General features: G+C 55.2%; 1 protein-coding gene and 1 pseudogene across 2 annotated transcripts; one reads left to right on the forward strand and one right to left on the reverse strand.

Moving 5' to 3' along the window:
* Positions 1–2,719: 2,719 nt before the first annotated feature.
* Positions 2,720–14,833, reverse strand: N4BP3 (NEDD4 binding protein 3). 2 transcript variants are annotated; one of them, XM_067732654.1, is made up of 5 exons: positions 14,677–14,833; positions 9,101–9,451; positions 8,087–8,602; positions 7,415–7,642; positions 2,720–7,290 (listed from the first exon to the last, which is right to left on the reverse strand). In XM_067732654.1, the coding sequence occupies exons 2-5, from the start codon at positions 9,419–9,421 to the stop codon at positions 6,763–6,765; spliced, it is 1,593 nt and encodes a 530-aa protein (XP_067588755.1). In that variant the 5' UTR covers positions 9,422–9,451; positions 14,677–14,833; the 3' UTR covers positions 2,720–6,762. The 2 variants fall into 2 exon arrangements, with proteins under 2 accessions (XP_067588755.1, XP_067588756.1); XM_067732655.1 differs by having other exon boundaries at positions 9,101–9,448; positions 14,677–14,813.
* Positions 14,834–14,901: 68 nt separating this feature from the next.
* LOC137222026 (glycine cleavage system H protein, mitochondrial-like) overlaps positions 14,902–22,277 on the forward strand; it is a 42,803-nt pseudogene continuing 35,427 nt past the window's right edge.

The following is a 22,277-nucleotide window of genomic DNA, read 5'->3' on the forward strand; positions in this document are numbered from 1 at the left end:
GGAGACAGGGGTTGCACAACCGCCCTAAGGAGGAAGGGTAAGAGTTAGGAAGGAGGTGAGAGGAGATGGTGACCCCAAGCCCAGGCCAGGGCTGAGTTCACGACCCTCCAAGGCCCCCTTGCTCTGCAGGGAAGGGGCAGAGAAGCCTCCCGCCCCCTCCTCAGGCTTCAGGGACTTGGACTAGAAACAGCCCAAGAAAAAAGACTCTGTCTCTTTTTCCCTGACTTTAGCTTCCTTTTAGGGCCAGTCTCATTCCAGGGCATCTTACCCTACAACCCTCCATACCTCCTCCCCACCTCCACAAAACACCCTTGCACAATCCAGCCCTGTTTTCCTTATAATATTTGACTTTAAATTATCTTGAGCGTTTATTTGTTTATTCTGTCTTCCTGCCCCTAACCTCCCCCCTCCCCCCCCTCCCTTTTAGGATAAAAGCTCCATTGGGGCCAGGAGTTTGTACTCACCGCTGCTGTAGCCCCAACACTATGTGCTTGGAACACAGTAGCTGCGCAGAAATAGTCTGAAGTAGCCGATATCCTCCGTTTATGAATGGGGAAACCCCGGTTTCAAACCTGATGAAACACGCAAGCAAGAGGGCGGTCCACAGCCCGTCCAGCAGCCCGCGGGGGCGAAGAGGCCTGTCCGTGCACCGTGAGCCTGGGTGGTCCTGGCCCAGGCGGGAGTTGTGGGGGTCGGAGGGTTGAGTGAACCTTGCCTGGGGCTACAGTCCGAGGTTGCGGCTGAGTCCAAGCCAGCAGGACCTCACAGGGTTTCGCGAACGCCCCAGGCTTCCCCACTTCCTCTGGGGAAGCCTGCCTCTCAGCTACACTGGGTGTGAGCAAAGCCTAGCTTCTGCCAGAACTTAGAATGCCCAGCTCATACGTCAGGCTCCTTCACCTCTGTCTGTCATTGTTTCCCCCAGTATGTGGCTCTTCTTACATCATGGTTTCGTTACTTTTCAGGTTGCACCATGTTTTCTTACATGGCTGATTTTGTCAATCTTTCCTTGTTGGGATTGTGTGGTTTGGTTTTGTTTTATTTTGTTGGAGGGTGGCTGCTTCAAAGCAGAAAAACTTAGCTATTCTCCACTAACTCAGTAACAGTCTTTTTACCTTTTGCTAGTTTCCTAGGATTTGATTTTTAAAATTTAATTCCCAATGCATGTCCATTTTATTTTGCAGGGGGTGGTGTAAAATATGACTTTTTTTTTCCCATATTTTTGTCCAGTTATCCCAGAACTGCTTAAAAAATAATCTTCGTTACCCGCTCATTTGGAAGCCCGTTACCATAATATTAAGATTTTTCTACAAAATGAAATCTATTTCTTGCTCTTCATTCTTCCCACTGAGGCACAGTTTTATTTTTATACGAATGTCATACTGTTTTACTCACTACTTTGTAATATGTTCTAATATGTGGTGGGATTAAACACTGCTCACAAAAAGGGCAAAAAAGAAAAACAAACACAAGGTTATTGAGAAAGCAGATCATTGGTTGCCTGAGGGTGGGGTAGAATGGCTGACTACAGAGGTACACGGGGATTTGGGGGGGATGATGGAACTATTCTGTATCTTGGCTATTCTGTAGGGCTGGTTGTACAATTCTCTGTACTGTCAAAGCAGTGAATTTTCCTGTATGTAAATTATACCTTAAAAATGGCAGGGGTGGGCTTCCCTGGTGGCGCAGTGGTTGAGAGTCCACCTGCCAATGCAGGGGACACGGGTTCGTGCCCCGGTTCGGGAAGATCCCACATGCCGCGGAGCGGCTGGGCCCGTGAGCCATGGCCGCTGAGCCTGCGCGTCTGGAGCCTGTGCTCCGCGACGGGAGAGGCCACAACAGTGAGAGGCCCGCGTACCGCCAAAAAAAAAAAGAAAAAAAAATGGCAGGGGTTAGGGAGGCCAGTACACAAAGAGCATACTAGATAACAAAGAAGGAAGGAAGGAAGGAAGGGAGGGAGGGAGGGAGGGAAGAAAGGTTCTTGATAGAGAGGACAAGCCCTGGAGTGCTCTCCTGAAAAACAGCCTTCCTTGCCTCCCAGAGTGTGTCCAGGAAGGCCAGGCTAGGAAAAGATGAATAGCTGGGGGGATGGGGGGCAACAGCGGGTAGTGCAGCCACCACCTGCCTTCTGCAGAACCTGGGAGCATCAGGGCTCAACATCAGTTCAAGTTGCCCGCTCAGGCTCTGCTCTTCCTTCCACCCTCCAGGTGACTCCCAACCAGTCTCCTGTTTCTCCCTACCCCTGCCATTCCTTGCAAAGCTTTGGTTCAGGCCAGGAGCAGCTATATCATTTGCAGGCCCCAGAGCAAAATGAAAATGCGAGGCCCTTTGTTCAAACATCATTAACTTCCGGATGATGACAGCAGAGCATTGCACCAAGTCTAAGGCCCTTCTGAGTGTGGGGCCCTTGGTGACTACACAGGTCACACACACACAAAGCCGGTCCTGGTTCTGGCCCTTCCCCTTGGCTGCCTGAGGGACCCACCCACAGTCACAGGAGGTGAAGTCCTTCTGTGCCAGCTTGCCAGGCTGTCCAGCTTCCCTCCTTTCACCCCTTTCCAGACAAGATCCTCTCATAGACCTGCCACACGCTTCCCCGTGACCAAATCCAGGCCCATCCTGGAATGCCTTCATCTCACCCTACTCCAGAGGAAATACCCACAACTTCCCCTCCTCTGAGAAGATTACCCCTGTTAAAGAAAAAAATTACTCATGACACGTGTTAAAGAATATGGTAAGGAAGACTTTATTCAAGGGGGCTACTGGAATGGGGTTTTGTGGTAGGGGCCAGAGAGTGGCCTCAACTCCAAATATAACCAGGAAATGTTGAATTCATAGCCAAGGAGGGTGGAGCTCAGCAGATGGAAAATTACTAAGAGGAAACCTCAAGGTGCAGGGGGAACTGGCTAAACAACTTCAGAGGATTCTCAGTGAAGGCAGGCCAGAGTGACCAGACATAACCCTGGAGATGGTGGAGGCTGAGGAACCAGATTAGATATGGAAGGTGATCAGATATGGAGGATGGGAGAACTCTGTCTAACCTAAGTTAGCAGGATTCTCGCTAGAACTGGACTGCATAAGGACACAGGAAGGCACAGTGAAAAAGAAAGCTCGGAAGTGGCCGACCAAAGTTTGGTCAACATCTGTCCCCCTGCCCCACTATGACCTGGAGTGATAAGTGAGCCAGCTCTCCTCTGAACTCCCATGGCACTCAACCTTCACCTCTCATGACCTATTCCACTTTTGTTTTTGTTTCAAGAAACAGCACATTCTTTTTCTTTCCTGAATCCAATACAGAGGGGTAAAGCCCCCACCTACTAGGGTGGTGGGTTATGCAATCTGAATTGTCACCTGCACCCTCTTTGGAAAAAGTTTCCCTAATACCTGCAGCTCCCCCAGTCTCAAAGAAATTTACTCTCCATCCCCCAGATGGGCTCCCTCTGCCTTCTCCGAGATCTGCTGACTTGCTCACCACTGTGGAGGTGCCTCTGTTGTCCCCACCTCTGTATGTTCGCACTTTTCTGGCCCAGTCACTACTGTGGACCTGTGTGTGTGTTGTCTCTCTCCCCCACCCTCCGGGAAGGGCCACGGGGGCAGAGGCTTTGAGCACCTTGGCTTCCTCCCCGAGGGAGGCACTCAGTACATCACTGTGCAGTGAATGGCAGTGCTTGGCACAGACCTGGTTCAGACCAGGTGGCACGAAAGGTGAATGAATGCTTGGAGCTGGAGCCTTCACCATCTTCCCCCCGCCCCACCAGCTTGAATCCATATGCTAGTCAGGGGAGGGGTGTGGTCTCTCTTGACTCCAAAGCCCCCCAGTGTCTGCTGGGCTGGAACCAGGGCAGGCTCTGGGGATGAAAACAGAAGAGCCGGCCCTGCCCCAACCATGCCCACAGCCCAGTGGAAACAGAGGCAAACTGACAATTCCAACAGCACAGAAAAAGCTGGTGGAGAGACGGAGGGGATGTGGGCATAGGGAATGAGGAATTGCCTAGGCAGGGTGTCAGTGCAGGGAAGGCTTTCCTAAGGAGGCAAGATCTGAGCACTGTGAGGGGGCATCTGGAGAATGAGGGCCCAGAGGGCTGCTGGCATCAGGAGAGGCACCACTATCAGTGACCCTGGAGGGAGACTGTCAGAGGCCTCAAGTGACAGGTTAAGGGGCCCAGGGAGCCACTGGAGGGTGTGAAGCTATCTGAGCTGAGAACAAGAGGGACCAAGGGCAGGGAGCCCAGTGTAGGGAGCTAGTCTCAGTCTGGAGAGAATTAGCTCTTGGGCCTAGTCTGCTGGGGGAGGGGGTCTGAGGACAGCTGGGGAGCTGAGGGGTCCACCAGGGGCAGGACAGAGGGGCTGCCCCAAGCAGTAGCCACTACAGTGTCACCTGTGATCGGCTGGCCCCAGAGCCACCCAGCCGGCTTGGGGACAGGGAACTGGTTTTCCCAGCAGGGATGAGCTCACAGGGATCTGGTTCCCTCTGAGCCACCCCAGCTTCGGCTCTCTCGTGCCCTCCCCCTACATCTGGGCCTGGCTTTGGTTTCTGGCACAGCTGCCAAGTTTTGGTACCGCCCGCCCACTCCCCGCTGGCTATACTGGCCAGCCCAGCTCCCTAATTGCTGGGTGGGGAGCTGTTCTGCAGAGCTGGGACACCAAAAGGTGGACCCCAGCCACTGTGGGGCACGTGGGCACCCAGCCTGACCAGCTCCAGGCCCTGGGGGTGACTCAGTCTTCAGGCTAGCACTGAGCTCTGGAGGGCCCTTCGGAGGAACCATTGACCCAGAAACCTCGATTAGAAGGGGTGTGTGAAATGGGTATCAAGGCCTGTCATGGACAGGCCAGCCTAACCCAAGTGTCCCTGCTTTCCCTCCCCAGGCAGAGGACCTGGGCTCAGGGGTGAGCCCAGATGGGTCTCAGCTAGGCCCAGGGGTCTGCCCTGGCCACAGGCTCCAGGCAAGCCTGGTCAGTGCTAAAAGGGGCTGAGACTGGTGGGAAAGAATGCAACAGAGGGAGGGACCAGGAAGCAGCCCTCCAGGCCTCCAACCCAGGAACCCCAAACACACCCCCTTAGACACACCCACCACCCACAGCACATCTCTACTATACACACCTGACACACACATAAACACACCACCCCCACGGCAGACAACACACACCCTGCTCTGCCCTAAAAAGGCGGGGCACACTGGCTCACACTCCACAGCTGCATCCAGACCCCTGCACAGCGACTCCACTCCACCACCAGGACCGACTTGTTGGGGCCTGAGGGGGCCGCCAGGCGTGGCCAGGGAAGGAGCTGATCACAGCCATTAGGGAACCAACTGGGGGTCTCTGCAGAGATCTCAGACGTGGCCACTGCCCCACCATGACTGGGCCTGGGAGGGAGACTTCTGTGTGCTGGCTCCCCTGTGGCAGGAAGCACATCTCATTCAACCCTAACCCCCCCATGCCCTGACAGCCTAACACAGCACCAGGCAGGCAGGAAGCGCTCCACGCATGGCAGCAGTTACACGGATGCATCTGTAAGGACACCAAACTCCAGAGCAAGGGCTAGGGAGATGCCTCTTGCACAGCCAGACTTGTTCTGCGCTCCAGATCACCCACCCAGGACGGAGCAATGGGCCAGAGGGGAAGCCAGATGTCTGAGAGGGCAAGGATGGGAGTGGGTTTTAGGGGCCAAGGACCAGCCTTGGCTAAGAGCAAGGGTCACGGAGCCAAATGCAGGGCCAGGGATGGGGGTGCTTCCTTCCAGGAAAGAACTTTCCAGAATACAAATCAGATCATATCTCACTCCTGCTCAAGAATACCCCATGGCCCCCCATGCCTACAGGGAAATGTCCACATTCCCTGTGGTTCTGTGGTAAAGGGCTGTGGTTCTGGCCCTTTACCAAGCTTTCTCTGCCTCATCTCCCGCACCTTCCCAGGGCCCTCATCCCAACGGAGGGAGGGGTGCATAAGCCAGAGAGAAAGGTGGGAGGTATGTTCTGGGAGGGGCAGGGCCCCTCCTGGAGGCTTAAGGTTCTCCAGCAGAAGCTGTGTTAGGCCGGCCCCGCATCCAGCTGGGCCTGGGAACCTGGGGCCCAGCCTTTCCAAAAAGAGGATGTTGTTTCATGTTATAGCAATACCTTGGCTGACTTGCCTTCTGAAAAGTCCCACTGATGCGAAAGAAAGGAATTTCATCCCACATGGCAGCTAAGGAACTCTGTGGTGCCAGGGCAAGGATTCCTCCAGTCCCCAACGTGCATGTCCAGCAGCTGCACACAGAGGCACAAGGCATACCCTCCCCACTGACCATGAACATGGTGGAGCTACAGCCTGGGACAACAGCCCTAACCCTGACCGTCCACGATCCTCTGGACTCAGGTCAGGGACAGGCCCAACATCATCACCTGGTGCCTCCTCGTAGAAAATGTGATTTTATTCTGGGGAGGCCAATGTTCCCACCTCAGTCTCCCTCCCTCACACTGGCCCTTTTGCATCACAGGGCTCTTCACTCCCAAACCTCCTTTCCTGGGCCACACCTACTTCAGAGAGCAGGGCTGGGCTCTGCCTGGGTATTCCTCAGCCAGTAGGGCCTTGCCCTGGCTCCTGCTGCTGGCACCCATCCAGCCCACAGCCCCACTGGATCCCTCCTCTCAGCGAGCCTCTCCATCTTTGGCTGGTCACAGCAGATTCTGCCCCAGACCAACGTAAGGAAGGAGCTGGCCGTCTCAGAGTGGGCTTGTGCAAGCCATCTTCTGACAGTGCTTCTGCTGTCAGCTCACTCCGCTGGCCTCAGATCTTGGAGGACTCAAGCCGAGGGCTCCAGGGTGCGAGGGGCTCCCGCAGTGCCCGCAGCTCCTGTTCCAGCACCTGGTTGCGGTGGTACATGTCCATGTAGCCCCCCTGGATCTCCCGCTGGTAGCGCAGCACCCGCTCCTTCTCCTCCTGCCATATCCGCCGCTCCTGCTCAAAGCGCAGCGCCTGCTCCTGGCCCCGGAGCCGCTCCTTCAGCAGCTCAGCCCGCAGCTGCTCGGCACCATCGCCGGCCTCACTGCCTCCTGCCTCCCCCAGCAGCCCCCTGCTCTTGCAGTCATCGGTCTCACAGCTGCCTGGGGCCTCCTCCCGAGGGGCCTGCTCCTGCAGGCTCCGCACAGCCTCTCGCAGCTGGGCCAGCTCTGCGTCCTGGGCCTGGGCTTGCACCCGGCTGCCCCGAAGTTGCGTCTTCAGGCTGAAGATCTCAGCAAGCTTCTGTGCCAGCTCAGCCTGGGCCTCCCGCAGCTGCTGCTTCAGGAGGCTAATCTCTGCTGTCTTCTGGCACACCTGAAGGGGGACAGGGATGGGCAAGAGCCAAGCAAAGCAGGGTAAGGGGGGACCAGTTGGAAGGCAGCTAGAGGATGGGATGACAGTAATGAGGGCAGGAGTTTCTGAATGCCTAGTCTCTCACCTCCCATCGGGCTTCTTCCTCTGATCGGGCACTGGGATCGGCCTCTGGGCCCAGGCCCTGCTGTGCCCGCAGCTCCTTGCGTAGGCGCCGTTGCTCCTGCTGGGCCATGAACAGCTGCAGCTGGAGGCTGCGCTCACTACGCTCGGCCTTCTGGGTCACCTCATGCAACTGCTCCACGTATAGGCGCTTCAGCTCAGACAGCCACAGACGCTGGCGCTCCTCCAGCACCTGCCAAGAGGAAGAGGCACCTGCCATGCCCTGATATCCACACACGGCCCTGCCTCCCGGACACCGACTGCCTGCACTCCCATGGCTGGCCCACAGATCCAACACTCCAGCTGCTTCTAACATCCTGTGCCTCAACACCACAGGGTCCAGGGTCCAATGCTCTGGCCACACATGTGCCCTAACCCACGATGTCCTCCAGAGGTGAAGTGTCCTCAACACATGGCCCTCCCAGGGAGTCTCCCTCCCACCCAACTCCCAGCAAGGACCACCAATGCCATGACATCCCCACCACGTGGGGCTTGGGGAGAGGAGCCAAATCACCTCTCTCTTCCTTATTCTCTTGTGCCCAGAGCCATGTGGGAGAGCTGGCTGGTGACCCTCTGTTTGCCCTGTACTCTAATGCCAAGGGACAGAACAGCACACCAAGGCAGGGGCTGCTCTCACCTGCGTGAAGGGGTTGGTGCCATTCTCATCACTGAGGCCCCTCTTGAGCTCCTCGCAGGTGTCGGGCAGCACGGCCACCATGTCCTCGGCAGTGGGGCAGGAGAACTCGTAGGGGGGTGGTGGTTCAGGCAAGCAGCTCAGCACAGCCTCCTTGGGACCCCGTGAGGCCCGGTCCAGGGAGCCCCCGAGGTGGTTAGTGTGGCCCAGGGAGGAGCAGAAGGGGCCGGGACCAGTGCTGGGACTGCGGCCAAAGCTGCCTCCACTGGAGGAGTCGGACAGACTGGGCTCGGGCTCAGGGCCACCCTCATCCAGGCTGAGGGCGTGCAGCAGCTGGGCACGGGCCTGGGCCTGGCTGGCCCGGGGCCCTGGGCTCAGGGGAGGGTGGCAGGCCAGCGTGTGCAGGCTGCCATTGCTGCGCCACAGCTTCTGACCCTTGTGGGCCGCCAGGCTCTGCGTGGACAGGAAGCCTTTCCCGGTGCCCACTGTCGGCTTGAATACTGATGGGCGAATGTGGCACTGCCAGGAAGAGAGGGCAGGAATGAGACCCTGGGCTGACTGCTCTGCTCTGCCCTCCGATGCTCCCTCCCGCAGCCCCTGGGAATCCTCTTTGAGAACATGGGGGACATGTCACCAAGAGGCAGTGACCAAGTCTCAAGCCTGCCCATAGCAACACTTTCATGGGACTTCCCTGGTGGCGCAGTGGTTAAGACTCTGCGCTCCGATGCAAGGGGCCCCAGTTCAATCCCTGGTCAGGGAACTAAATCCCACAGGCATGCTGCAACTAAGGAGGCCACCTGCCATAACTAAGGAGCCCATGTGCCGCAACTAAGGAGCCCACTTGCCGCAACTAAGACCCAGTGCAACCAAATAAATAAATTATATATTTTAAAAAAATTCCGCATGTTATTAAAAAAAAAAAAAAAAGACTTTCACATCCCATCCCAGCATCAGGGTCTCCAAGGAAGCCCCCATCCCCACACTACCACAGTAGGGAGGGGCACGGCAGAGGCACACCTTGTCAAAACGACCCCGCTCAGGCAGCGAAGTCTTGCTGAAGTCACCGGCCCGAGGATGTTCCTGGTAGTAGAGGGTGGCATAGTCGGCAGGCTCGTTCCGAGAGGCCCGCTTGGTGGTCTTGCTGTCCTTCTTGGGGAGGTGCAGGTAGCTGAAGAGCTCGCGCTGGCCCAAGCTTTTCCGGAACAGCCCATCAGGCTGGCGGGAGCCCCGAGACCCTGCGAGTGCTGCCCGTAGCTCTTCAGGGGAAATGTCCTGCCGTTCCAACAGGCTGCCCACGTTGCCCATGGCAATGCCAGCAGGGCCTGGGGCTGTGGCCATGAAGTTTCACCAGGGCACAGGCGGCTGCTTCTGGGGGTCGGGAGGCTCCATCAGAGCAGGTAGGCGCTTGCTGCCCAACTCCCCTGATGCCCTAAAACCAAGTGCTTGCTCTCTGTGTCAGCTCCCCACCTGGCCCACCCAGGAGTGGCAGATGTGGGTTCCAGAGAGAATCCAGGACAGGATTCCTAGAGAAAGGAGTAGAGGTCCCAAGGCCACCTGTCTAGTGCTCCAGCTCCAACTAGGGGCCAGGGTATGACTGGGGTCACGGGGGACCAGGACCTGAAGCAGCAGGATAGGGGCCCCTCCCAGGACTGGGCCAGCTGAGGACTCCATCGCTGTCTGACTCTAACTTTGTTCATTCTCTTGCCAGGCACCTAATGTTGTGGGTGGGCAGAGGGCACCAGAGAACCAGGGCTGGTGGCCTCAGAATTTCCATTCCTTCTTCCCTTGGGAGGGGGAAAACCCCACTCAACCCCTCTTCCTGCAGAGGGTCAGAGTTTTCCCAAGGGAAACACCTGGCACGGGTGGGGTTGGGGGCTACCGCACGACGGATACAAACAGGAAGGGCCCGAGGGGAAGGACGGTGGGAACAATGGCCACAAGTTCCGGAACAGGTGTCCATGTTGGGGCAGTGGTGCGAGGCAGGGGGAAGGGGCAGCTGGAGCCCTGCCAGCCCCTGTATATGCTGCCCCTCCAAAGCCCACCACCAGGCAGCGGGACCCAAATCCTGACCCAATGTGTGGAACCAGTCAGTGTGTGGGCTCTGGCTTCCTCATCTGGACAATGGCCATGACAACTCTTATCACTCAGGGATGCTGGGAGGACTGACTAAGATTAGAGGACAAAACGCCCAGTCCAGGGCCTGGCCTACAGCCAGGATCAACACAGGCTGGCTGAAGCTGAGCTTAGCTGGTAGACACGTGAACGCCGCCAGCAAGTTCCTGAGCGACCAGGTCTCCCACCTGTGCTGGGACCACACTGTGGAGGGCAGGGCCTGTCCCTAGTGCCCCGCTGGATCCAGGCCAGCACCTGGCACACAGTAGGTGCTCAGAAAGGACTTGCCAAGTGAATGAATGCCACCTTCTCTGCCTCCCACCCAGCTGTTCCCATTCACGGACAGACACCCAGCAGGCACAATGCAGCTGCCAGTCCATCCCCCCGCCCTGCCCCACAACCCAATATGCTTCCGGGACACTGACTCCCACTCCAAACAATGGTTAGGAGGTTCCATCTTCCTCAACCATTTCCAGGTTTTGTGTTTGTAGAACACAAAGCTCACAGGGAGTGGGAAGGAGGGAGGGGGGTGGAAGGGCACAGCCCTGCCCCCACACCCTGTGGCCCTCAATCTCACTCCGGGCAAAAGCAACCTTCCCAACCCTCCCCTACCAGCCCCCAGACAGCTCAGCCTCTCTGGGGGTGTCACAAGCCACACAGGGTTAAGAGAGTCATCCAGATAAGGAATGACAGGTGCTGGGCACCTACAGTGACATGGCCCTGCGTAGGGGTTTCACGGAGCCCTGGCATATGGTTAACTATCTGGTTTTTTAGGTAAGGGCACTGGGGGCTCCGAAAGGTGAAGTGGCTTGCCCAAGGTCACAGAGCTGGTCAGAGTGAGGATGCCTGTGATTCTAGTAACACGACTGCCAAATGTCTAGTGGGGACCCAGGATGTCACCCACAGCCCAAGAGTTGGAATTGAAGCATCTTGCCCCCCAGTCTGACACCCCCTCACCATGACAAGCCCACCCAGCAACAGACACCGCTGTGTCACACAGCCCACTGAACTCCTGTCACTGCTTCTTGGGGAGGTAGACAGCAGAGAATGTGGTCTCCAGCACACTCTCACACCATCTCTCCACGAAGCACCTCCCTTCGCCATGCCTCAGTTTCCCCACCTTTCCCCAAAGTAGGAAAGACTCTACCTGCCCTGCCATCCTTATAGGGTTGCTGTGACAGTCACAGAGATGGGGAGGTGAAAGGGCTTGTGAACTGTAAACCTGGTGAGAGCATGGTGGCTGGGATGGTGGCAGTGGTGCCAAATATGCCCACTTTATCCCAAACACACAGTGCCTCACGTCTGCTGGCCAGAGCCTCATTTCCTATCTCAGGGAGCAATAACCGACACTCCATAATCCCCACAAAGGGTCTCAGGTCCAGGGGAGAGGCAGCCATGGGCCAAAACAGCACATACACCACACACATACGGCAGTCCAGTCAGTGCCACCAGCGGCACATAAGTTCCTCCATTAGAGGACACAGAGAGGATCCAACAGCAGACACAGTCACGCTCAAGGTCATCCACACAGCACTGATCACCTTCCAGACACACACATAACGCACGAATACATATTGTCCTCCCTAGCCCCAAGGCTGCTAGATGTAGGGGAGTGTGTGTATGTGTGTGTGTGCGCATGCGCGCGCGCGCACACACACACACACACACACACACACACACACACACACACACACACACACACACACACACACACGATCGGCTTTTCTCCACAAGTGAGTTGAGCAATTTGAAATAACTATGGAGCTAGATGGAGGGGCAAAAACAGCCCTTCCCTTTGTCTTTCCCTAAGACCCCCACCCTCCACCCTCCACCCCTCCTAGATAACTTCTCTGGCTATATTATTAGCCCCCCCAGTAGGGCCAAGGCCCCTGGCTTTTGGGAGGCTCCACCCTGCCCAGGTCTCAGTCTGGGGACAGTCCTTTTTCCTAAAGGAGTCCATCCACCTCCCCTGCCTCCCCCACACCCCCAATACACACATGCCTTCCCATTGCTTGGAAGCCCAGGGACTGGTCCACTCAGGCCAGAGCAGCTGTGCAGGAGAGGATGTGTGGGGGGAGGAGGGAGAGAGAGACAGCAAGTGCCCTGCAGCCTCTCTGGGACCGCCAGAGCGAAAAACAGGGCCTCCTCCTCCAAGTGCCTGGGCTTCCCCGCCCAGAACTCATTATGTGCCTGGGGACCAGAGCTCTGCACAGAGCTGAACCTCACCACCACCACCCCACCACCCTGCCAGCAAGGTTTCGGCTGGGCCACATAGGTCCTATTCTGCACAGGTCCCGGTTAGCCCCAACAGGGCCCCTTTACTCCTGCTTCCACCTCCCCCTCCACCCGCTCCAAGATTAGCCAGAAACACGGAGAGCCTGGACACTGGGAGCATCTCCTTTGGACGAACCCTTGGTGGAGACAGGAGAACAGGGCTGGGGGACCACCCTGGCCATGAAGCAGAAAAAGAGAGGACACTCAGGGAGGCATCCCAGTATCCCTTGGTGGGTGCCTTGTTGAGTCAGCCTGCTGCTGGGCCTACCACGTGCTCACAACACACATGGGAAGGGAATATTGTCATCCCCCACTTCAGAAGAGAAAACTGAGGCCCAGGAGGTAAAACATGCCTAAGGTCACGTTCAGCTGCATAGGAAACTGTACACAGGCTCCCCACGTTTAGAAGCCTGCCCTGACCCCACTGTGCATCTCCTCTGGGGTGCACCCAGAGTACTCGGGTAGGAAGCTCCCAGTCTGGCCTTGGCTGCCTTTAGCCCCTCTTGAGCCCTGGCCCCAGGGGAGGGTCCCACCACCTGCTTTGGAATCAGCTTTGCTGAGGGGCATGACTGCAGCTGCCCCTGAGGAATGGGACTGGAATGTCCCAGCTCCAAAAGAGGCGGCAGTCAGTAAGAGGGGCCCAAGGAGGGAATGGGAGAGGCTGGCATTCCCTAGTCCCACTTCGACCTGTGAAAAGGCAGAGTCCAGCGTCTAAATGCTGCAGGAGTGATTCTTAGTATCACTATATGGTCTCTTACAGTTGCACAGCACTCTACAGTTTTTATCAGCCCTTTTGTTTCATCATCTCATCTCCACGACAGCCTCATGGAGGCGGGGAAGACAGTAGTTACCCTTACCCCATCTTACAGCTAGGGAAACTGAGGCCCAGAAAGAGGTGAGCTGCCTAAGATCCCACACGAAGAGCAATCCCAACTGCCCAGGCAAGGCCCTCTCTTCTGCTCCAGGCTGTCCCAGCTGCCCTCCATGGGCACACACTGCTGTGTATTATATCTGCTCAGCTCCCCACACTCGCAAGGGCACCTGCAACCAAGTTGGTTTGGATCTCCGTCCCCTTATCCTGTAATCCCCCCTCCTTGCCCCTGGGTCAGGAAGAAATAGTGGAAGCACGGCTGCATTTGGACTCTGAGCCCTGGAAGCTGCTAGCTCTATAGGCGGTGGCGGGAGCAGGCTGGCTGCATTCATTCAGTCTCGCACATACACACCCACACACAGCCAGCCGATAGAGAGAGAAGCCCTGCCTAAGAGGGCTCTGGGAGGAGGCCGATCACCGGGCCCAGGATAGCCTCCTGCCTCTGTCCCTCCCTAGGCCGGGCAGGGAGCACCGAGGCCGAGGGACAGGCTGAGCTCCTGGTGCAAGCGAGGAGAGCCCCGATCTGCTCGTGGAGGCGGGGAGATTGCTGGGTGGGAGATGACAGGTCCCAGTCCTTTTTCTGGACGCAGTCAGGGCCCCGATTTCCGCCCGACCCCAGGCGGGCCCTCACTTTGGCCAAAGGTTGTGGCCAGACTGGGATGGTGCTCAAGACCTGGGAGCGTCCCCTATTCATGGGACCCCTGGCAGCAGGCTGGCAGCTGCCGCTCGTACAGGGTAGGGGGTTAGCGGAGGAAGCGGGGACCCCGGAGGGGGCGGGAGAGGGCAGGAGAGGGGTCTCGTGGGTAAGGTGGAGGGGCAGGCGAGGTTGGCATCTCCATGTAATTTCCCCGGGGAAGGCTGTGGCCGAGGCGAGGGCTCCCCCAGAACTGCGGGAGGTCCTCCAGCTACCTGAGGGGCGGAAGGGGATGTCTCTTCCAGGCTCCTCTCTAAGGCTTGCCCCGAGCGGATAGCCTGGGGGCAGGGAAGCCGAGGTCAGGCTCCAGCGCCAAGGGCAACTGCACCACCCCAGCAGTGGTGCAGGGGTCCCAGGAGCTGCCCCAAGGAAAGCGCGTTTGCAGCGTAACCTGCCGCCCGCCCTCCCAGCAGAGCGTCCCTGCTCGCGGACGGTCCCCGATCCCGCACCTCAGTGCTTCGGTATCTGGAAGCAAGGGGTACCTGGGCGCACACTGCATCTTGCCACCCTCGCTCACTTCTCAGCCGTGAACCTCGGCCGGCGTAGGGCTCCGGCTTGGCCAAGGTCGCCGGGTAAGCTAGACCTCGGCGGCCGGCCCCACCCGCCCGAGTCCGGCCCCAGGCCGCTACGCGCCCCACTCACCATGCCGGCTCCGCTCTGTACCTCTCGCGCGCTGCAGCTCCCTTGCGCGGACTTGAACCTTCCCTCCAGGGCGCCGGCTCCAGCAGAGACTGCGAACCAGGATGGAGCGGCCAGGCGGCAGGCGCAGGAAAAACGCGGGCGGGCGGGCGCCGAAGCCGGATTGGCGAGAGACGGACGCCAATTCGTTCGGCAGCGCTCCCTAGCCTTCCCCAGAGGCGGAGGGAAAACCCGGCCTGACTCACTGGCTCGCGGCCGGCCCACAGCCAGGCCCAGGCCCCCGGATGTGGGGGGCGGGGACAGGGGCCACCCCCGCCCACTGCGTGCCAACCTGAGCCCCGCCCGGGCTCTCGGCTCCAGCCTAACCCAGCCTGCCGAGATCCCGCGCGGCGGTGGCGCCTGAGCTCCCTGCCGGTTGCGCTGGGCGCCGCGGCCGCCCGGTGTGCGCCAGCTCGGACCCGGGCCAGTCCGCAGCCCGAAACGTGGCCGATGCTCCCAGAGGGCGCCCAGCCCGTCCCGCTCCTCCGCTGCCGTCTCCTCTCCTCCTGCCTCGCTCGCCCGTCTCGGTTTCCAGAACCCGACAGCTTCGGAAGAGGCGCGTTCCGTCCATCACCTCCTTGATTCTCGCCGCCTCCTCTTAGGTAAGCAGTATTATTCCCTTTTGAAGGCTGAGCAAAACAGTACTCCGAGAGGCGTGGAGACATTTACCCAAGGTTAATGGGTAACCACAGAGTTGATGTGGTTACAATAATAAATAATAAATGCCAGAAAAAATAAATGCCAGCAGCCTCAGTGAAACACAAAACAAAACAAAACAAAACAAAAAAAGAAGGTGGGGGCTTCCCTGGTGGCGCAGTGGTTGAAGAGTCCGCCCGCCGATGCAGGAGACACGGGTTCGTGCCCCGGTTCGGGAAGATCCCACATGCCGCGGAGCGGCTGCGCCCGTGAGCCATGGCCGCTGAGCCTGCGCGTCCGGAGCCTGTGCTCCGCAACGGGAGAGGCCACAACAGTGAGAGGCCCGCGTACCGCAAAAAAAAAAAAAAAAAAAAGAAGGTGGGCTGGACAGGAACCAGGCCTCTGTCCCCCTCTACCTGCTTGCCTGGACAGCGTGGGAGAGGCCAGAGTGGGCGGGGGTGGGGGTTGTATGCAGTGAACTTTGCTCACCTTCCTGGGCTCACAGGGCAGATACCTCTGCCTGGGCCACCTGCCCCCAGACTTGGCATCCCTGTGGAGTTGGCTCAGGAGCCACACTGCCCAGATGTCAAGGGGCAAGGCACTTAATGCCTGAGGCTGGGGAAGGGAAAGAAGCTCCCTGGGTGCACCCACTTCCTGAATCGGCTGGCCTTGGACAACTTCATTTCTTTCTCTTCACCTTGGTCTTCTCATCTCAAAAAGGGGATCATAATTTGGCTGGGAGGATTAAATGAAGTATCATCTGTGAAGCACATGCGCAGCACAGTATCTTGGCAGATAGTAGGCATCTGTAAATGTCAGTTTGTCCTTCTCCTTTTTATGAGGAAGGTTGATCAGAAGGTCAGAATGCTTGCCACAGAGCCTGACTTAAAGTGGCTGGGAAGGCTGTTAACCCGCACCCAGCACGCACTCACATTGTCTTGGGTCAGTTTCCCTGGGCTGGGTAGTATGTGCATCCATGCTACTTGTGAGTGGCCAAGACTGTAAAACCCTGGAGCCACCAATGGAGGCTTGGAATTTTCCCCTTCTCTCTGGCTGCCACCTCTGGCCTCATCACCTTTCTCCTTGAGTTTTGCAGCAGTCTGCCTGGGCTCCCTACTGCCTGCTCTTGGCCTTTCCCCACTCTGCCCTGGAGGGCACTTTCCAGCCTATGCATTATGTCTCCACTCTCCTCTGCTTGAGAGGTGGCGTCCCATCTTCAGGACTGGTCCCACAGCTCCTTCAGGCCCAGCTCTGGCCCCTGCCTCACAGACCTCTGTGCTGGGGACTGCCTCAGTGTCCTCATCTGTGAGTGCTTGTTGTTGGGAAAATCCATTAAGGGCATCCACTGTGCCCAAGGCCCCTCCTCCCACCGCCAAGGCAAAACCACTCCCCCATCCTCTGTCACTGGGGCAGTGTGCTTGATGCAGTGCGTTGGCACTTGTGGGTCATCTGGCAGTCACCCCCAGGAGACAGCGAGTTCTGAGCCTCCAGGCCATGTCCCCCAGTGCCTCCCCAAACCTGACGGTTGACCATGCTCAGCTCGAACCCACCATCTGCAAAAAAGCCACTTCATGACTGCTTTCTAACCAGGAGGAAGAGGATGAAGAAAGGCGGCCCTGGCTCTAATCCCGAGTCTGTAACTTCCTGGTGACCTCTCTGAGCCTCAGTTTCTTCACTTGTAAACAGGCAGAACCAGGTCATAAATGAAATGGCTTAACCCATGGGAAAGAACCTGGCACTTACAGAGGCTTCACAGCTGTGTGGCCCCCGCCCACCCGCTCTTCACTCCTTGCCCTCCTTTGTCCTCTCTTGTCCACTGGGGCCAGGCCCTAGCCCGAGGGTGAAGGGAGGAGGGAGGAGAGCTGGCCATTCCTGGAGAGGCAGCAACTGAAGATTTCAGACCACAGCAAGAGCAGGCTAACAGGTAACCCCTGGTGCCCGCTGTAGCTTCTGCCAGGTCCAAGATTGTTCTAAACCTGAGAGCTGTGTCACGACCAGGGCATTGTGGCTGTCGGGGTGGAGGGAGTAGGACCCTGCTCACCTGCCTGCACCCCACGCCCTGGGATGAAAGTGGACTCCTGGGACCTGGACTCCCCTCCTTGAGTCACTCGTGCTCGGGAGGAGCCTGAGTTCACCTCTCTTGCCCTCCCTGCCCACCCTCCCCTGGTGACCTGGAGCAACCTCAGGCAAACAGGAGGTGGAAGCTGAGAGCTGCCTGGGCTTGCTCTGGTGCCTGCCCTGGGGCAGAGAACTCCGATCTGCAGGAGGCAGCAGGACTGCAGTGTGAAAGCTGTCCGGAAGTCCAGGCTGCCTGGCCAGCCCACTGGCCCCACAGCTAGGCCCAGGCCCAGCTGCCACCCAGGGTGGTAGCAGGGAATCTTGCCCTGGAACTTGTGAGACCTGGGCTCCAGTCCCTTGGTTATAGTGATTTATGGGTGGCAGGCAGTGGAGAAGTATGGAAGGGAGGGGGAAGGATTGAGAGAAGTCTGGGGAAGTCCATCGCAAGATGAAAGCGTTGTGGAGATCGGTGCCCCAATATAAATGTACCTAATACTGAACTGCACACTTGAAGATAGTTAAGATGGTAAATTGTGTGACGTGTATTTTACCACAATTAGAATTTTTTTTTTTTTTTTTTTTTGCGGTACGCAGGCCCCTCACTGTTGTGGCCTCTCCCGTTGCGGAGCACAGGCTCCGGACGCGCAGGCTCAGCGGCCATGGCTCATGGGCCCAGCCGCTCCGCAGCATGTGGGATCTTCCCGGACCGGGGCACGAACCCGTGTCCCCTGCATCGGCAGACGGACTCTCAACCACTGCACCACCAGGGAAGCCCAATGAGTCTTTTCTTGCAGGGGCACATCACCTTGTCCTACCCAGTCACACCAGGCAGGCTGTGTGGCTGGGAGCCCTGGGCTGCAGTATAAAACCTTTAGCATGGAAGCAGGTTAATGGTGGGATCATGGTCTCCTAGACTGTCTCCCCACAGCAGGTGCGGGGTATGGTCAAATGCATACGTGAACAAGTGGATGAACTTACCCTTCAAAAATTGGGTTAGTGCGATTCTGGAATTTAGCATCAGGGGACCTGCACTCACCTTGAGTCTGGGCCTTTATTAACTGTATGACCTTTAACCTGCTCTAGACCTTAATTTCCTTATTTGTAACATGGTAACATCTCCGAAAGCCTGGTTTAGAATAAAACCACGTGTCTGACATGATCTTATTTATGTGGAGCGTAGAACATCACCCCGTGCAAGATAAGGGACAGGCAGAAAATACACCAGAAATGTTAACAGTCAGTGTTTCTGGGTGATTTGTTTTTAGATTTAATTTTGAAATAGTTTTGGTCTTAGAGAAAAGTTACAAAAATAGTGGAGTTTCCTTATACCCTTGACTCAGCCTCCACTCACGTTAATGTCAAACATAACCAGGTACAGTGTTGACAACTGAGAAGTTAACAGCGGTTCGGTACTGTAAATTGTGGACTTCATTTGCATTCAACCAGTTTTTCTCCTAATGTCCCCTTTCTGGTTCAGGATCCAGCCCAGCACCCCACAAGGCGTTTAGTTGTCATGTCTTCTTAGTCTCCTCCAGGCTCTGACATTTCCTTAATCCTTCCTCATCTTTTGTGACCTCACTTTTTGAAGAGCACTGGCCAGGTGTGTTGTAGAATATCCTCAGCTTGTGTTTATCTGAGGCTGAGCAGCATGAGGAAGGGTACCACAGAGATGTGTGCCTTCTCAGCGCGTATCAGGGGCTATAAGATATTAGTGTATCTCCTGACTTGGTGACTGTGCAAAGACCTTAGAACACTTAAATTCCAGTTACTACCCTTTGATTTCCGAGGTACTGTTCTCTGTATAACTGAAGACTTTTTAAAAAAATATATTTATTTATTTTGGCTGCGCCGGGTCTTAGTTGCGGCATGCGGACATCTTGGTTGCAGCATGTGGACTTCTTAGTTGCGGCATGCATGAGGGATCTAGTTCCCCGATCAGGGATCAAACCCGGGGCCCCTGCATTGGGAGCATGGAGTCTTACCCACGGGACCAGCAGGGAAGTCCCTCCACAGACTTTATTATTGTTCTTTCACTCAGCCAATCTTCAGTTCGATTGACCCCCGTATTTACCATGGTCTTTGTCCTTCATTCCTTCCTGCATCCATGATCTGCCATCTCAGATAATTTTCCTTCTCTCTGCAGAACAGCCTTTAGAATTCCTTCAATGTATAATGGTCTCCTGGTGGCATACTCTCTCAGTTTTTTATGACAATGTGTATATTTAATGTTTCCTCTTAAAGGATAGTGCCTCTGTGTATAGAATTCTAAGTTGGCACTAGTTTTCTTTTTAGTACATTGATGCTATTGTTCAGCCATCTGCTGGCTTCCATTTTTGCTGTTGAGGAGCCAGATGTAGTCGAATATTGTGAATCAGTCAGGTTTTGCTGGAGTATGATGCAGTAACAAACAGCCCCTGAATCTCCTTGGTTTGCAACAACATAGGTTTGTTTCTAGCTTCATTTCCATGTCCTGCAAGTGTTGGCTGCAGCTCCTACCTGGTACATGCTAGTCTTCTAGCAGAGGGAAAAGAACCATGGCAAAATCATGTGATGGTTTGTAAAGCTTTTGCTGAGAAGTGGTGGCACATGTCGTTTATCCACACATGTTATTGGTCAATGCCTGACTTCAGCAGGGTGGAAAAATACTAACCTGCCATGGGGATTGGTGGCAAATACAGTTGACCTTCCATATCCAAGGGTTTTGCATCTGTGGATTCAACCAACCATAGATCAAAAATATTTGGAAAAAACTCCAGGAACTTCCACAAGCAAAACTTGAATTTGCTCTGTGCCTGCCTACTATTTGCTTAGCATTTACATTGTATTAAGTACTATAAGTAATCTAAAGATGATTTAAAGTATATGGGAGGATGTGTGTAGGTTATATGCAAATTCTACACCATTTTATATAAGGGACTTGAGCATCTTAGAACCAATCCCCTGTGGATACTGAGGGATGACTGTAATTGGGGACAGTAATGCTATCTACCACACTGTGGCTTCTTTGAAGAGTTCTGTAGCACTTACGGTACACCCAGGAAAATATAAACTATGTTTGTTTTTTCAAACAAGGGAATATAATACACAAGGTGGATTGTTTACACAGATTTTTGAAGGCTGCAGGAGCAAAAGAGGATGCTGAGTTTACCCAGATATTAGTAATTACAGGAAGCAGCTGCCACCCATTGGCCTGGGAGGATAAAAGGGAAGAGGCAGGGTTAGCAGGACCTATGGGCTTGAAGGAGGACCTGCAGCTGGGACTCTGACCATGAGAAGGACCCTGCTGGCTTGGGCTATTACCTGGCAGGGGGTTTGGTGTGGCTGGTGCTGGGAGCGTTGAAAGGAGCTGGGGCTGCTGAAGCGAAGCTACAGGAAGGAATCCCCTTCTTCCACCTGTTAATCTCCCTTTAGTGCCTCCCGTTGGCCGAACGGAACAGAAAGTCAGCTGGCAAGGGGGCCTGGGAAATATGGTTTTCAGACCCTCGCCCCAACATCACAGAGGAGGTTACGGAAGGGTGGGCTGAGACCTGAGAGACAAGAGGTAAATAACCAGCATTATTACCTGTTTTCCTCTGGATGCTTTTACTATTTTTCTATTTGTCTTTGATTTTCTACATTTTCACTATGTTGGGTCAAGACATGGATTTCTGTTTATTCTGGTTGGGATCCATTTGAGTTCTCAAATCTGTAGATTAATATCTTCCATCCGTTCTGGAATATTCTCAACCCATCTTTTTTAAAAAATTTATTTATTTTATTTTTGGCTGCGTTGGGTCTTCATTGCTGCGCATGGGCTTTCTATAGTTGTGGTGAGTGGAGGCTATTCTTTGTTGCGGTGCGGGAGCTTCTCATTGAGGTGGCTTCTCTTGTTGCGGAGCACGGGCTCTAGGTGCATGGGCTTCAGTAGTTGTGGCTTGCAGGCTCTAGAGCACAGGCTCAGTAGTTGTGGCATATGGGCTGAGTTGCTCCGCAGCATATGGCATCCTCCCAGACCAGGGATCAAACCCGTGTCCCCTGCACTTAACCACTGAGCCACCAGGGAAGTCCCCTCCACCCATCTTTTGAATGTTGCCTCTGTTCTGGTCTCTCTTTCTTCTTTCCTTCTGGAACTGCAATTAGAAATATGTCAGATCTTGTAACTTCCGTAGCTTCTGTATTTTCCATCTTTTTGCCTTCCCATATTTCTCTCTGGTTCGTTTCTTCTGAGCAGGTTTCCTGTTCTCTAATTCATTCTTCAGCCATGTCAAATCTGCTGTTAAACCCATCCGTTCAGTTTATAATTTGAGTTTCGAGTTTTGAGTTTCTATTTATTCTGTTTTTGCATATGATACATAATTTTATGGAGTTCCCAGTTCCTTGCTGAAATTTTCAATTTTAGTATTTAATTTCTTAAACATAGTATAATTTGTTTTATAGTCTGGAGTTCCTCCAGCTCTATTTCTGTTGATTATTATTTCCAAAGGTTTTTGCTCAAGGAATCTTGCTTCCTCCTGTGTCTGGTTACTTTTGTATGTTGAATATTGTGTTTGTGAAATTATTTGTAGAGATAATTTGAAATGGGGTGATTTTGTCATTCAAGGAGAATTTGCTGTTGCTTTTGCCAGGTGCCTGGAGGGATTAGCAAACTGAGATCATGTTAGTTCATACTTAGGGCATGATGTTTCCTGGGGCACCTGGATGAATCAGAGCTTGACTGTCATTCAGGGCAGGGCTGGTTTGCTTTCAGTTAACCCTTACTTCTGGGGTGCAGTCCTTTGGAGCTGAATACAGTGTCAGGCTGGTTTGTCAGTCCCCCCCACCCCCTGGCCTTGGCAGGCCCTTGACTCTGATTTTTGTCTCTAGGCATGCAAGGCCACTAGAGGTGAGCTTGA

Source organism: Pseudorca crassidens, chromosome 3 (assembly GCF_039906515.1).
Source record: "Pseudorca crassidens isolate mPseCra1 chromosome 3, mPseCra1.hap1, whole genome shotgun sequence".
In the NCBI taxonomy this organism is placed as follows: Eukaryota; Metazoa; Chordata; class Mammalia; order Artiodactyla; family Delphinidae; genus Pseudorca; species Pseudorca crassidens.

Excerpts from the sequence above, each read along its gene's own strand:
- N4BP3 (XM_067732654.1), bottom strand. The coding sequence starts at position 9,421 with ATGGCCACAGCCCCAGGCCCTGCTGGCATTGCCATGGGCAACGTGGGC. Across the intron at positions 8,603-9,100 it reads AGCGGGGTCGTTTTGACAAG|TGCCACATTCGCCCATCAGT; the intron begins GTGTGCCTCTGC and ends TCTTCCTGGCAG. Across the intron at positions 7,291-7,414 it reads AGGAAGAAGCCCGATGGGAG|GTGTGCCAGAAGACAGCAGA; the intron begins GTGAGAGACTAG and ends GTCCCCCTTCAG.